The sequence below is a fragment of the Cyprinodon tularosa genome, unplaced genomic scaffold (assembly GCF_016077235.1).
Source record: "Cyprinodon tularosa strain WSP-4 unplaced genomic scaffold, ASM1607723v1 ctg327, whole genome shotgun sequence".
Classification (NCBI taxonomy): Eukaryota; Metazoa; Chordata; class Actinopteri; order Cyprinodontiformes; family Cyprinodontidae; genus Cyprinodon; species Cyprinodon tularosa.
The window spans coordinates 606,097-621,747 of NW_024039038.1; the positions used below are offsets into that span (position 1 = coordinate 606,097).

The window sequence follows — 15,651 nt, forward strand, 5'->3', positions numbered from 1 at the left end:
AAAGCTAGTTAACTCTGTTTTCCAAGATTGAAGATGTTTCGCTTCCCATTCAGAAAGCTTTCTCAATTCAAACTGTCTGGATTAGCGTTGAGTTCCAGGCTTTTATAGAATAGCCCAACACAAGCCTTTTAATGGCTTAGTAAACATGCACAGTGAAGCTGGAAAACAAAAAAATAAATAAATAATAGGAGTCGTTGAGGTCATTATTGGCCTGCAATACCCGATACTGGCCCATTCCTCTGAAAAAGCAGTCGTTAAGGGCCATTGTTGGCCTGGCTGATCTGGTGAGATATTTTGTTCCCCTGCATAGCGAAAGGGGTTGAGATGGGATTTGGAAGGAATCAACTGTACCGTTGCGTTGTAGGTTTGTGAGAGGTGAAACCTGAGTCCACCCCCTCTGTTTAAGGTTGTTTTTTCTCTTTAACATAAATGGCTTCCTTCACACCCCTTTCAAACAACCTGTCCTCTTTATCTAAAATGTGAACATTCTGGTCCTCCAATGAATGTCTTTTGTCCTTAAGGTATCTGTGGACAGCAGAATCTTGTCCAGAAGAGGTAGCTCGCCTGTGTAGAGCCATGCGTTTGTGGAGAGGTTTTTTGGTTCCTCCAATGTAAAGATCAGAGCACTCCTCACTGCACTGAACTGCATAAACCACTCCGCTCATCTTAGGTTTGGGGGTTTTGTCTTTAGGATGCACTATCCTCTGTCTAAGGGTCTTGTTAGGTTTGAAATGTACTGGGATTTTGTGTTTGGAGAAAATCCTCAAGTTTTTCAGACTCCAGCAACATATAGGAAGCCGGTGTTTTTGCGTTTAATCTTCTCACTGTTATGCTCTGATGCTTGTCTTTTGGATTAAAAATAAAAGTATTAAAAATAAATTAACCATTGCAATCTATCACTATTATTTGATTTATGAAGCCTTATATCTCTGAACAATAAGAATAATGAAAAATTATCAAGTTAAACAAATTCAACAAGGATACAGTTTTATCAAAAACAGATATACCTTTGCCAACCCGCAACCACCCCTAATAATTCTTTGGTCCCTCTAAAGTAAAGATAGGATCACCAATACGCTCCATACTTAAAATGAATGATTTATTTTGAGTGCCTCAGGATTTTGGGTCTGAATCTAAAAAACAAATGTAAGCATCTTTTTATAAAACTGAATTAATAAGATAAATTAAGGAATTGTTATTTCTCCTTACTTTTGATATTGTGAAGAAAGGTTTGTAGTGTTGCTACAGCATAGTGAGTTATGTTATACATGTTAAAAATCTTTATACATCACAGCTTTTGTTAGGAATCCAGTTTGTGTGGGTTGTGCTTTTGTTTGTTTTCCACCAGGTGGCGCTTGGTTCCTGTTGCCTTTATTCCCTTCTTCAAATCAAAGACACAAATTTCCCACTGAGCCTGAACTAACTGCAGAACCTCCCCTTCACTTTTCAGTCCCGGTTCAACGGTGTTCAGAGCAGCACTGGACTCCTCTCTACCAACTCACAATAAAACCTGTCAAACTTTTCCCTGGTCTCTCTGTTTGGTTTTCTGCAAAAAATCATGACAGCTTTCTATAATAATCAATTTTCTTGACTTGTTGTGGTGTTAATGACCACTTATGCCTTGGATTGGAAATACCTGTTAATGTAAGTTTTTTAGGCCCATGACATATTCTCCAGTTGATTTGGTAGATTTTTCACAGTCCTTTTCAAATAACTATATCTGGAGATAAAACCTTACATTGTCAACTGAGCTGTTGGAGGATCTTCACATTTGTCCCACAATAACATTTTTTGCAGTCCCCAATTTTTAGCCTGTATATAGTTTTAGTTTTAACCGTTCTCCCAACTGCCCAACTTGTTAAAAAAATATTCTCACACCTTAATGTAGCTTGTACCCTGTTTAGGCTTGGGGGTTCTATTTTTGGTGTAATGTTTAAGGTTAGGTTATCTTTACTTTAACACATAACCGTTTTCCATGTTTGATGTGTTTTCACTATGACTTACGGTAAAGTTAAACTGACCTTTCTATAATTTCTTTTTTAAATTGACATTAGTCTAGGAATAGTACACCCAAAACATGATTAGCCTTCATTTTCTACTCACCCCCATGCTGAACAAAACTCTGGAGTACTTTTTTGATATCTCAAATGCATCTGGAGATCTGGGAGGCTTCTTGCTGTCTGCTGACATTCAAATAATGGAGGTCTATGGCGCCCGAGACAGAAAGGTCCATAAAAGTCCACAAAAACGTGTCAATATTCCTCCATACTGCTCGTCCAATGTAATCCAAGTGTCCTGAGTGGGTAGCATCCAGAATTTACTCGAAACGAAGTGATTTAGAACGTTTTATAGCCTAAACAGTAGTGTATAGGATTTCCTAATAGCGCCCCCATGCGCTCACGATTCTACAGAAGCCGGCAGACCAAACCAGCGCATTCAGCTCGGCAAAGAACTCATGCTCTTCCTCAACACTGAAGTCCTCAGACATTTTTCTTTCGTTGTTTCTTTCTTTGCACAGGTAAACAGCACATTTCTTCTTCTACGCTTGCATTATCGGCAGAGCAGACGCTGAATGCGCACTTTCTTCCGGTTTGGTCTGCCGGCTTCCGTAGAATCGTGAGCGCGCATGGGGGCGCTATTAGGAAATCCTATACACTACTGTTTAGGCTCTAAAACGTTCTAAATGACTTCGTTTCGAGTAAATTCTGGATGCTACCCACTCAGGACACTTGGATTACATTGGACGAGCAGTATGGAGGAATATTGACACGTTTTTGTGGACTTTTATGAACCTTTCTGTCTCGGTCACCATAGACCTCCATTATTTGAATGTCAGCAGACAGCAAGAAGCCTCCCAGATCTCCAGATGCATTTGAGATATCAAAAAAGTACTCCAGAGTTTTGTTCAGCATGGGGGTGAGTAGAAAAGGAAGGCTAATCATGTTTTGGGTGTACTATTCCTTTAGTCTTTTCTGGTTTTAATTCTTTCCAAACTCTCTTTCTAACTCAGTCATTGAACTAATACAAATATTAAACCAAACAGTTATTTTCAAAGATTTTTATTTAAGAAGAGATATTTGACACAAAGTAAAATTACACTTTTACAAAATGACTGTAAAACATTTACTGTGGTTTGATTTTTCTTGATTCATATTTATTATTCCACTCTGAGTGCATTAAGAATTATTAGTCAGTAAGGATACCAGCATGACATTTTTTTTTTTTTCAAATTATAACAGAGAATGAAACTATTTTTAACACTATGGTTGCCTACTTCAGTTATATCTCACAGTTTAAAAGCTTACGTTAGAGTGAGCAAAGCTATTTTCCATAATTTTTCAGCCCTATATATTATTTTCTTTCCAAATTGATGACATTGTATGATTACATTACATAACATTGCAATAAATTCATAACATTTTTATATGACATCACATTTAAGTCATTGCCAAATCTTGTTTGTAAACCTTTAAAATTTTATTTTTTGTTCATCATGTATTTCTTGGTGTTTTTCTCAGGCTGAAACAAAATAATGAAACATTTGGGGGCAAATATGCACAAAATCAGTCCATAACTGGAGGCCAGAATGGCAAATATCTCCACAGCCACAGTAAATTTTCCAGGTGAGCTGACATATGCTGGGATAAAGGTGATCCAGACGGCACAAAATATCAACATACTGAAGGTTATTAGTTTAGCTTCGTTGAAATTATCAGGTAGTTTTCTAGCAAGAAAAGCTAACACAAAACAAAAAACAGCCAACAGGCCAATGTAGCCAAGCACAGCCCAGAAACCCACAGCAGAACCTAATGCACATTCCAGGAGGATCTTTTCTTTGTATGTGGTTAGATTTTTCACTGGAAAAGGAGGACTCACAACTAGCCACAAGGTACATATTATTATCTGAACTAACGTGAGACACACTACAGTCAGTCTTTGCTGTAGAGGACCGAACCATTTCATTACATTATTTCCTGGAAGTGTAGCTTTAAAGGCCATTAAAACCACCAAAGTTTTCCCAAGAACACAGGAAATACAGAGAACAAAAGTGATGCCAAATGCTGTGTGCCGTAGCATGCAGGACCACTCAGAAGGTGCTCCAATGAAAGTTAATGAACATAAAAAACACAGAGTCAAAGAGAAGAGCAACAGGAAACTAAGTTCAGAGTTGTTGGCTCTGACAACTGGAGTTGTCCTATGATAAAAGAAAACAGTTGCTGCCGTAATCGTCAAGCAGGCCCCACTAACAGAGAATACAACCAGGATGATTCCAAGCACTTCGTCAAAAGAAAGAAACTCCACAGGTTTAAGCAAACAAGCATCTTTCTTTGTATTAGGCCAGAATTCTTCATGGCAAAGGAAACAGTCAGGAGAATCTAGAGAAAATACCCGCCCAAAAAAAGGATTTTAGTTAGGAAATGTTCCAAAAGACAGATGTGCATAAAAAGAACATGGTCTACCTGTGATATTACTGATCTCTCCCTCAGGACAGAGTATACAATCATAGCAGCAGATGGGCTTTCCTTTCTGCAAAACCTTGCGACTTCCTGGAGGACAACTTTGAGAGCAAACTGACACTGGTACCTGTAGGAAAGACAATATCAAAATATTAGCTCAGCTACTGTTGCAATCAACAAGTCATTTTTTGCAGTTCTTATCATTAGGTTCCTTACTTGTGTGCCACCATCTAGCCAGGTTAAGTTCCTGTTTATACGGAACTGCTCTCCCATTGGCAGTGATGCATCGTAGTACCCCACTGTAACCAGCTCCATAATTCCACTATCACTTTTCTGCCAGTTTACAAGCTCATAAAAAGCCACAGGGTCACCTTTACCATCAAAAGAGACATGATATCCATTTCTGGTGAAGTTGACCTTCTTTAATTCAGTAAAAACCTGTGTGTTAAGAAAGAAACACACTGGTAAAATAATTAATAGCCTTACAGATACAATCAGAAGTTTTCAGATTCACTTATTACTTAAACTGACATGTTTAGGCTCCAGGTTGAAGTATTTGTCACAGTAAATGGTTGATTTGTTCCCCATACATACTGCACTATGAATGGCATAAGCTATTGCATAAACAGCCTTATAAACCATATTAGTCGCCCTTAACTGGGATGTTTCAGTGTAAGGATTCTTAAGCCGGTTAATATCTTCAGTTCCATCACATTCTCGTTTGTTCAGATCTGCATCTAAAAACAAAAACATCTAACTTTGAAAGATATTTTGCACACACATGTTAACATATATCTTTTATCACAAATCTTTAAGAATTCAGAGGTTAAACATTCAATCTAGAATATGTCAAATATTGCACTTCACATATACCTGTGACATCTTAGCAAACACTAAATGGCAAAAATACTCACCGATCAATTGTACACAGATTAAGACTACTTCAATGCTTTTATAAATTGAAATTTTAATTTAATATTGAAAGTACACTCACTTAGAAATGTAATTGCAATATCTTTCTTTATAAAAACGCATAGTATGAAGTGATAAAACAATTAAATGACTAAATGAAATTTTGATATATTTATTGTTGCATGTTTTTTAAAAGAAAAAAAATCTCACTTTCTGTCAAACTGCACTCAAAAGCCTCCTCCCAGAATTCAGTCAACACTGAGGAGCTAGTGACTTTAGAGGGAGAGAGATCCAGAAGAAAGTCTCTCAAACCCGGGATCACAGATTGCTGAATAGCAACTCCAATGGCCCCTCTGCAGAAACTGAAGCTCATCAAGTGTGGATCAGTAACCCAACCCTCACTTCCAATCCACTGACGAGGTGGAGGAGGGTCCCGGGCCAGCTCCTCCAACAAAACCTTCATATCACCAGATGCAGCAAATGACACAACAACAATGGCTGTTGACCTGTGTTTATAACAAGAATTTTTTATATCTTAAATATATGGATATATATGCACAATTTCAAGCTTATTCAAAAATATAGATTTCAGAGCTGGGTATGTGTGTTTCATTTAAACTAACATTAAGAGAATGACAGAAGACCAAAATGTCATATTATATGTCTAATTTGGCTTTAAAGAAAGTCTTCAAATGTGCAAAAGCAGAAATTAACCAACCTTCGAATCATATCAGCAACTCTTTTTATCTTGTAGGGGGCATCGGTCCGATAGAAGGCTTCAGAATACTCCACACATATCCCCTCTCTGAGCGCTGCGTCAAGAAAAGATGCCATGCCATAATTTCCATAGTCAGAGTTGGAGCGCACTGCACCTATCCAAGTCCACCCAAAGTGTTTCACCAGTTTGGCCAGCCCATCAGCTTGGAACTGGTCACTGGGAATTGTTCTGAAAAATGTTGGGTGTTGCTGCTTATCTGACAGACAGGCACATGTGGCAAATGGACTCACCTAAATTCATAAAATAAAATAAAAAAAGTTCTTTTGTAAAAAATAAGAAAACAGTGCTGGCTCAGACACACTAACATTCCTACCAGGGGGATGCCAAAGGACCGGAAGATGCGCGAAATGCTGATTGATGGGGTGGATCCAGAATCACCAACAGCAGCCATCACCACTCCAGACTGAGAACAGTTACTGTTCTTGTAATATACAGGGTCCTGGCCATTAGACAGTTGGAATGCAATATGTGCAGACACTGGAACTGCTATGCAGGAATCATAAATCTCATATCCAAGTTTGATGCCAGGCAGTAGCTTAGAGCTGTTATTTATCTCATCAATTGCAAAGATCATGGTACGAGAGAAGCGCAGAACTCGAGTGTTTAAGCTGCACAAAATCAGAGTTTGTATTTTCAAAGAAAGAAGAAAACCTCACATCAAATACTAAATGGATAAACAGAGTTCACCGTCAAAAGGAAAGCAGCAACTCAAAACATTTAACAGTTGGTAACATAATTCATTTGTAGTTTCACTACCATCAACAGCACACACACACATAGTATTATATGATCATTTTTGCAAAGGATTCCAATTAAAGAATACTGATTCACAATATTTTAGAAATTGTGACTACATCTTTCTGTATATTGGATCCTGTTTTTTGTAAGTCATGGAAATGCAGTATAAGAGAAGATGATAACAGAAAAGCCAATTTATCCCATTATAGGTCTAAACAAATAGCAAAAGCTACAGCCAAATCTTCACATTTGTATTTGTTCCCCATCACAGATGTTTTCTCCCTCTTTATACTAACCTCCCTGTGCATCTTGGAGGTTCAGGCTTGGTTGTGTAGTTATAAATAACTGTATAAAGTTTGTAATGAATGGAGAAAATGCCTCCAATAACAAAGTCTCCATCCTGTGAGAATGCAGGCACACGAGGGGTGCCTTGTAGGGTACACCGCACTGATGAAGGGTTAGCACTGAGACCAGCCCGAGACAGAGGAAATGTAGGCGCTGTCCTCTGTTGCAGGCTATTAAAAGAGACACCAGGACAAACCACTGACATCAGCTCCAACAAAATGGCTGTGAATCTCAGGGCACTAAAAGCAGCCCAGATCTCCATTCCTCAAGGGTCTGTAGAAGTGTGTGCATGTTTTACAGGTTTTTAAACCTTCTCTATTACATGTCAGGTGATCATTTATCTCAAAATAGGACACTCTCATCTGTTTTCTTCTATGATTCCTACCTCACCTTTTACAATTCCACATTAAATATTTTATGTTTTTCTTTTACTCATTTGTTTCACAAGTAAGACTTGCACATTTTACAGGCGCTGGTCATAAAATCAGCATACCATAAAAAGTTTATCGTTTTTCAGTAATTCCATTCAGGGAAACCAAAAAAGGAAATAAGTTTATTAAAAGGTCATGCTTTAGTGTCTTGCCCTTCCAATCACATGAATAGGGAGGCAAAGGGTAAGATAAAATTCAAGAAAAAAAGTGCACACGCAACTGTGATACTCGCACTCTGGAGAGGATTGTGAAAAATCACCACTGAAAAGTGGACTGCCGCTGGCATCAGTGCTTCAATGACTGCCATGCACAGATGTATGCAAGACACGGAGTTAGAAGTCGCATTAATTGTGTCAAGCCACTCTTGAATCAGATACAGAATCAGAGGTTTCTCACCAGGGCTAAGAATTAAGTTGGTGGAGTGGCGGCTTAGTGGTTAGTAGGGGTGGAACGGTTTATGAGCTACTTTTTCTCATAAGCGAAGCGTGTTCACTCCAGGACAGCAGGTGGCGATACTGTGACCAAAGCCAACCACCAGTAGTAAACAAGAAGAAGAAGCAAAGCAGCATAGCCGAGTGAAACAGAAAAAAATCTGTTGTTGTGGAGAATTGTGTGGGTATGGCGAGTGGGAAAAAACAGGAGTTGGAAGACGCGCCAGCAGCACTTTATAGGTCTGCTGTATGGGACCACTTTACATTCAGAGTGACCTACGATGACGGCGGAAAGAAAGTCGTGGATAAAAGTGCAACAGTGTGCAAGCATTGAGCAACACGTATTGTGTATGCTAAAAGCAACATGACCAACATGTCAGCTCACCTGCAGAGAAATCATCCCAGTGAGACAGTTGGCAGTGCAAGGAGGAGAGGGAAAGAGTCGACAGTAAAACTTTAATTCCCAGCAGCTTTTAAACAGACATACGATGATGAGTCAGAAAGGGCGAAATGCATAACTAAAGGAGTGGGATATTTCATCGCCAAAGATATGCAGCCTTATTCTGTAGTGGAGGATTCCGTTCAATGATTAAAGCACTGGAGCCACGATATAAAATCCCCTCCCGCAAACACTTCAGCAACACGCTAATTCCCGCACTTTATGAAGAGACCCGACAAAGAATTGTGAAAGAGTTGTCTAACACGGCCTCTGTAGCGCTAACTAGTGATGGATGGACCTCCAGAGCTACTGAAAGTTTCCTGACTGTGACTGTCCATTTCAGTACCTCAGAATGGGAGATGAAAAGCTCAGTTTTATAGACACGCCCCTTTTATGAGAGCCATACTAGCGAGCATCTCTCTGAAGCACTTACAGAAGCAGTGACAGAATGGAAGTTGCACAGGGGCAGCAGAAAAATCCCTGTTACTACAGACAATGCAAAAAATATAGTGAATGCAGTAAATGCAACAGCTGGACTGGGGCCACAAATTGGCTGCTTTGCACATCCTGTTAATCTTGCAGCCAAGAATGCAGTCTCAATAAGTCAGGTATCCCGGCTCCTGGGGAAGATGAGGAAAGTGGTGACATTTTTCCATCGGAGCCCACTACTAACAAACTTCCTAGCAGACATGACCCTGAATCTGCTGTGACTGCAGACTTTCTTACTTTCTTTTTCTTTTAATTTCTTCTTTCTTTTTTGTGGGCGTTAAACAGCAGCTAGGTTAATGCCACGATCAAAGACATCTTTTTATGCAGGCCAGGTGCCTCTGGACGCATTGTAACCCCCTTAAGGACACTGGCTTGTGCATAATTTCATGGCCATTACACGATGAACACGTTAGGCTGTCGTTGGATACAAGTTCTGGACTCATAATGAATACTCTTTTTATACGCCCAAAATTACGGTGTTTTACGAGATTCTGGGACGTCAGGCATATGTTAAATCGGCAAGGTGAAGGGGCCCTAAGTCTGTGGTCAAAATGTTTTTTTCTTCTTTAGTACCTGCTTTTATGATGTTTCCCGTCTTCTTTATTGTTTAACCCTTGCAAAGCACTTTAATTTGTATTTGTACTGAATTATATGGAGCTAAATTGGGGCTATAAAATTAGTTTGAACAAAAAAAAAGATACAAATTTAAACAAAGTTTATTCTTAAAAGAAAAAAAATATTTCTAGCTTGAAGATTCTACTGCTTATTCCATCAGGGTCATTGTTGGGGCTGGTGCCTATCTCTGGCAGACTCTCAGCAAAAGGCAAGGTACACCCTGGACATTCCTCCAGTCTGTCGCAATTACAGTTATAAACATTTCACAGATAAACATTGGATTTACCCTCGATTTGAATGATTTATCAATTTGCTACATACTTCCATTTCTAGTTATGTAATGTATTCTTGACCTTCCAGTAAGATTACACAATCAAGGGCACCACATACACGCAGGAACATACAACGATGCACAGACACACTCACTCACACCTAAAGACAATTTAGAGAAGACAATTAACCTAACAGTAATGTTTTTGGAATGTGGGAGGAAATCAGAGCACCCAGAGAATACCCACGCAAACTCTATACAGAATGATCCCAGACCAGGTATGAAACCTGCAGCCTTTTTGCTGCAAGGTAACAGTGCTAACAAGTGCCCTGCTGTGCAGCCAGAAAAACATTTAAATCTGAATTAACAAGTTTTTTTTTTTTTTTCAAAATTGCTGGGATTTTTTTAAAACTCACAGATGTTCTTTTTTTTTTTTCATCTTCAAACGTATTGTTCTTTTTTGGCATGAGCATGTAGGGTGTGGCCTCAGTTGACAGAGTTGAATAATGACTCAACAGCTCAAAACAGAGGCCCAATTCCAAACCGGCCCCTAAACACTAAGCATTAACCCTCTGTTTGCCCGCTACCATGCAGGGTCCACCACATTAAGTGCCATCCCAAACCACGTAGTGGTTAAGGCTAGTGGACAGTCAGGCCCTTCAATAGCTAGTCTGCACAAGTGAAGGCTAATTGGAATTTGGCAGCAGGTGTAACAGCGACCTAATGGTGGAGGAAACATGTTCCTCCAATGTAAGGTCCGCTGGCTTCCTGCATCTTCTTCATGCTGACAAAAAATCACAAGCTAGGTATATGAAAAAATGTAACTTATTCCAAAAGGGAAGATCCTCTTTGAAATAGTTTTATCTGACTGTATACATTTGTTTTTAAGAAAAGGGCAAATATTTGATAATATGTCAGTGACATGGGGTGTCACTGTGTTGCCATAGCAATGACTGCCTTCCTTTTCCATTAGAGAGAATAAGCCATCCCATTCTCGTTTAAATGTTCATGTTGGAGATTTCCCACGCTCGCATGCAATATCATTCATTGCCTCTGCTCAGCTCCTGTGCACTATATGTTGCTAAAACTTACACACTATACTGTAGTTTTAAGTCTGAATTCACTGCCAGCAGCCAGGCCTTAATGTTTTACAACTTTTCAGTCAAAGCTGCCCGTCACTCATTTAAAAAAATAACTAACATCTTGATTGAAAGTGCCAAGACCAACTCAGCATTAAAGACGGCTACAGAGACTGGAGTTAGAGATCAAACATGAAAAAGATTTGAATTACTGGCCTATATTTATTTAAAGAGCACAGAGAGTAATAATGGCACAGGTCATATATATGCCAAAATTGAAAAATTAAATTTTATCTAAATACCAGCATTGTTGAGTTAAATCAAATGTTAAAAAAGAGCTTAGAACAAATTTTAAATAAAAGTTTTATTTAATTTTGTTTGTCATATAATTGGCTATTTGTCAAAAAGGCAACAACAGGTTAAATTAGAAGTCATAGAATTGCAACACAATAAAAGATATACTTAGATTTTGCCCCTGCTAATAAAGAAGGATTTCAACATTTTTGACAACATTAGTAAACAAGTGTACCTGACATTAACTTTATTCCATCAATTATTTTGTAAAAAACCTAAATTAATTTTTATTCATAACATGTTTTTTTGTGTTCTTTTCTGGTTGAAATAATATGATGAAACACTTTGGAGCAAATATACACAGTATCAGTCCAAAACTGGAGGCCAAAATGGCAAATATCTCCACTGCAACAGTAAATTTTCCAGGAGAGCTGACATATGCTGGGATGAAGGTGATCCAGACTGAACAGAATATCAACATGCTGAAGGTGATCAGCTTGGCTTCATTGAAATTATCAGGTAGTTTCCGAGCAAGAACTGCTAACACAAAGCAAAAAACAGCAAGTAGGCCGATGTAGCCAAGCACAGCCCAGAAACCAACAGCAGAGCCTAATGCACATTCCAGGAGGATCTTTTCCTTGTAAGTGGAAAGATTTTTTACTGGGAAGGGAGGACTTACAACCAACCATACAGTGCATATTATTACTTGAATAAATGTAAAAGACACTACAGTTAATCTTTGTTGTGGAGGACCAAACCATTTCATTACATTGTGCCCTGGGAGTGTTGCTTTAAAAGCCATTAAAACAACTATAGTTTTGCCAAGAACACAGGAGATACAGAGAACAAAGGTGATGCCAAACGCTGTGTGCCGCAGCATGCAGGACCACTCAGAAGGTGCTCCAATGAAAGTTAAGGAACATAAGAAGCACAGGGTCAGAGAGAAGAGCAGCAGGAAGCTCAGCTCAGAGTTGTTAGCTCTTACAATTGGGGTCGTTCTGTGACGAAAGAAAACCACTGCTGTTATGATGGCCAGGGAGGCCCCACTAACAGAGAATGCAGCCAGGATTATTGATAGAATTTCCTTAAAAGAAAGAAACTCTACTGGTTTGGGTAAACATGCATCTTTCTTTGCATTTGACCAGAACTCCCTGGGGCATGGGTAGCAATCTGGTGAATCTGAAAATCAAGTCAAAATGGTCTGTTATTACTTAAATATTTGATGATTCAGGTCTACCAAAAAAAGTACATTATACTCTACCTGTAATATTACTGATTTCTCCATCAGGACATGGTATACAATTATAGCAGCAGATGGGTTTTCCTTTCTGCAACACTTTACGAGTCCCTGGAGGACAACTCTCTGAGCAAACTGACACTGGTACCTGTAAGACAAATAATGTCAGTGTACTCTACAAATTCAACCACTGCTGTTGTATGCTATGGCTCATAAACTTACTTGTGATCTACCCTGCATCCAAGTTATTTTTCTGTTTATATGGAACTGCTGGCCCATTGGCAGGGTTGCATCATAATAACCCACTGTTACTACCTCAGTACTTCCACTCTCTGTTACTTGCCAGTTAACAACCTCATATGCAGCTACAGGTTCCCCATTAGCATCAAAGGATACATGATAACCATTTTGAGAAAAATTTACCTTCTTTAATTCTGAATAAATCTAAAAAACAAAGAAAAAATAGCAAAAATTTGTTGAATTGCTTTACTAGAGTTAGCAATGAAATAAAAACTCTTAGTTTTGTTTTATTTGGACTTACCTGCTTTGCATTCAGTTTGAGGAATTTGTCACACTGAGTAGTGACATTTTTTTCTTGACAGAGTGCATTGTGAAAGGCATGTGCTATTGCATAAGCAGCCTTATACACCATATTAGTTACTCTTAGTTGGGATGTTTCAGTGTAAGGGTTTTCCAGCCTTTTTATATCTTGAGTTCCATCACACAATTTTTTGCTTCTAACAGAACCTACTGTAAAGATACAAATAATTATTTATTTTCAAATGATACACATGATGTTCCACAATTTAACCTAACTGAAGCATCAATTACACTGTGTTATTTTCTGAAAAAAAATAAATAAAATAAAAACATAAAAATCAGAACAGATATAACTGTAAATACCAGTACCTGTATTAATCATAGAGATATTTTGTGTCTGGTCATATAGCAGCTATGGACTTTGTAATTATATGAAATAATATCTGAAAACGCCTCAGGAAAGTGTTCTCACTTTTTCTTAAGCTGCAGTTGAAAGCATCCTCCCAGAACTCGCTAAGTAGAGGGGAGGCAGCCACTTCAGAAGGAGAGAGATCCAGAAGAAAGTCGCTCAGACCTGGGATGACAGACTGTGGGATAGCAACTCCAATGGCTCCTGCACAGAAACTGTACTTTACCATGAAGGTATCAGTCACCCAGGACTCGCTCCCAATCCACTGGCGAGATGGTGGAGGATCCTGAGCCAGTTCCTCCAACAGGACCCTCATATCTCCAGAGGCAATAAATGCCACAATAACCATAGCAGTTGACCTGTGAGATCATGAAAATGTTAAATAATTTACCCAACCCTTCTACATCATATGCAGCCTACTGTACACTTTAGGCATGCATAAGAGTATTGGCACATTAAACCCTAATCTTTGGGTCTCCCTTACATGTTTCAAAATACTGTTTAGACAAAAAAACATCACCTTTGTATTAATTTCAGAGGGGCAAAATATTTTTGTGAAAGGGTAATCACACAAACAAAATCAGATAAATGGAACAACAGAGACCTGCGGATTGCATTGGCGACTCTTTGGATCTTCCTGCTTGGGTCAGTCCGAAAGAAGGATTCAAGGTACTCCACACAGATACCCTCTCTGAGAGCTACATTAAGAAAAGATGCCATTCCACTATTTCCATAATCAGAATCTGAGTTGACAGCTCCTATCCAAGTCCATCCAAAGTATTTTACCAGCTTGGCCAATGCATCAGCTTGAAACTGGTCACTTGGAATCGTTCTGAAGAAATTTGGGTACAAATGCTTATCTGAAAGACAAGCACAAGTGGCGTAGTGGCTCACCTAAAACAAAAGATTACACAGAATGATTTTTCTTTAGCAAGGGGAATAATAAATTTTTTGGAACATTAACTTCAATTAATTGACTATTTACCTGAGGAATGTTAAAAGATGCCAGTATCTGTGACATGCTAATGGATGGTGTTGATCCAGATTCACCAACAGTAGCCATTACCACACCAGATGAAGAACAGTATACGCCTTTGTAAAACACAGGGTCATGTCCATTTGTCAGTTGAAATGCCACATGCACAGCCACAGGCACAGAGGCACATGAGTCATAGATCTGATAACCAAGTTTTATGCTGGGCAGCAAATCTGTGCGGTTATTTATCTCTTCAATGGCGAAGATCATTGAACGGGAGAAGCGCAATTCCCGAGCATCAATGCTTGCAGGGGAAAAAAACAACTTTAAAACAAAATACAAATACAAGACCTTTCCTGCAATAAAAATGTGTTTTTCATTTACTGCAATGCATAAGGGATTCTGATCTGTTAACCAAATCAGGGGTCAAAATTTTGCCCAGCAAAATTCAAAGCATAGAATTAGACCAATACAGATCTTAGGGAAAATTTCAGTGTGATGCCTAGTAAAAGTCAACATTTAAATTACCATGTTAAGCATATAGTTTGAGTACTAAACTGGTAGTCAACCAACATACATTTTTGTTAAGGCAAGAAAACCCTCTAATAGCTTATGCTAAGGATTCTGCTACAGTGATACAAAATAAGAAAACTGTTCAACATGACAAAATTCTTTGCTGTAGATCCTCTAAAAATCTTTTCACACATCTTCACATCCGCTCCACCTCTCTCTTTTACTAACCTCCCTGTGCATCTTGGAGACTCAGGTTTAGTGGTGTAATTATAGATCACTGTGTAAAGCTGGTAATGAATTGAGAAAACACCTCCAATTATAAAGTCGCCATCTGCGGAGAAGACAGGTGAACGAGGAGTACCCTGCAAAGTACATTCTACTAATGGAGTCTCTGTTGAAGCCTGTGAGAGTCCAGTCTCTTTTTTCAAACCACCCATAGACCCACCAAAGCAAACTGTAGCCATCAGTTTCAATAAACTTAAAATTGATCTCCAGATTTCCATTCCTCAAATGTTCGTAATACTCTCTAAGTGTGCTTACACGAACATGTGGGCCTCTACTTATATACGTCTGGTTGTTGCTCATCAAAAACCTCCTGCCCTTGTCACAGTAACCTTTGATTATGTCTTTTAAAGGCACAGCGACAATTTTTATTCATTTCTGTTTTTAAAGGGACTTTAAACTTGTTTTTTTTTTA

The 15,651-nt window shown here is 38.7% G+C and overlaps 1 protein-coding gene across 1 annotated transcript; it reads right to left on the reverse strand.

Moving 5' to 3' along the window:
- Positions 1-3,477: 3,477 nt before the first annotated feature.
- Positions 3,478-15,426, reverse strand: LOC119788815. The gene is made up of 17 exons (XM_038293461.1): positions 15,183-15,426; positions 14,451-14,745; positions 14,070-14,359; positions 13,508-13,824; positions 13,058-13,266; positions 12,739-12,960; positions 12,541-12,664; positions 11,572-12,458; positions 10,494-10,690; positions 7,182-7,469; positions 6,461-6,755; positions 6,088-6,377; positions 5,580-5,875; positions 4,989-5,194; positions 4,674-4,895; positions 4,461-4,584; positions 3,478-4,376 (listed from the first exon to the last, which is right to left on the reverse strand). The coding sequence occupies exons 1-17, from the start codon at positions 15,416-15,418 to the stop codon at positions 3,478-3,480; spliced, it is 5,397 nt and encodes a 1,798-aa protein (XP_038149389.1). The 5' UTR covers positions 15,419-15,426.
- Between the last annotated feature and the right edge of the window lie 225 nt (positions 15,427-15,651).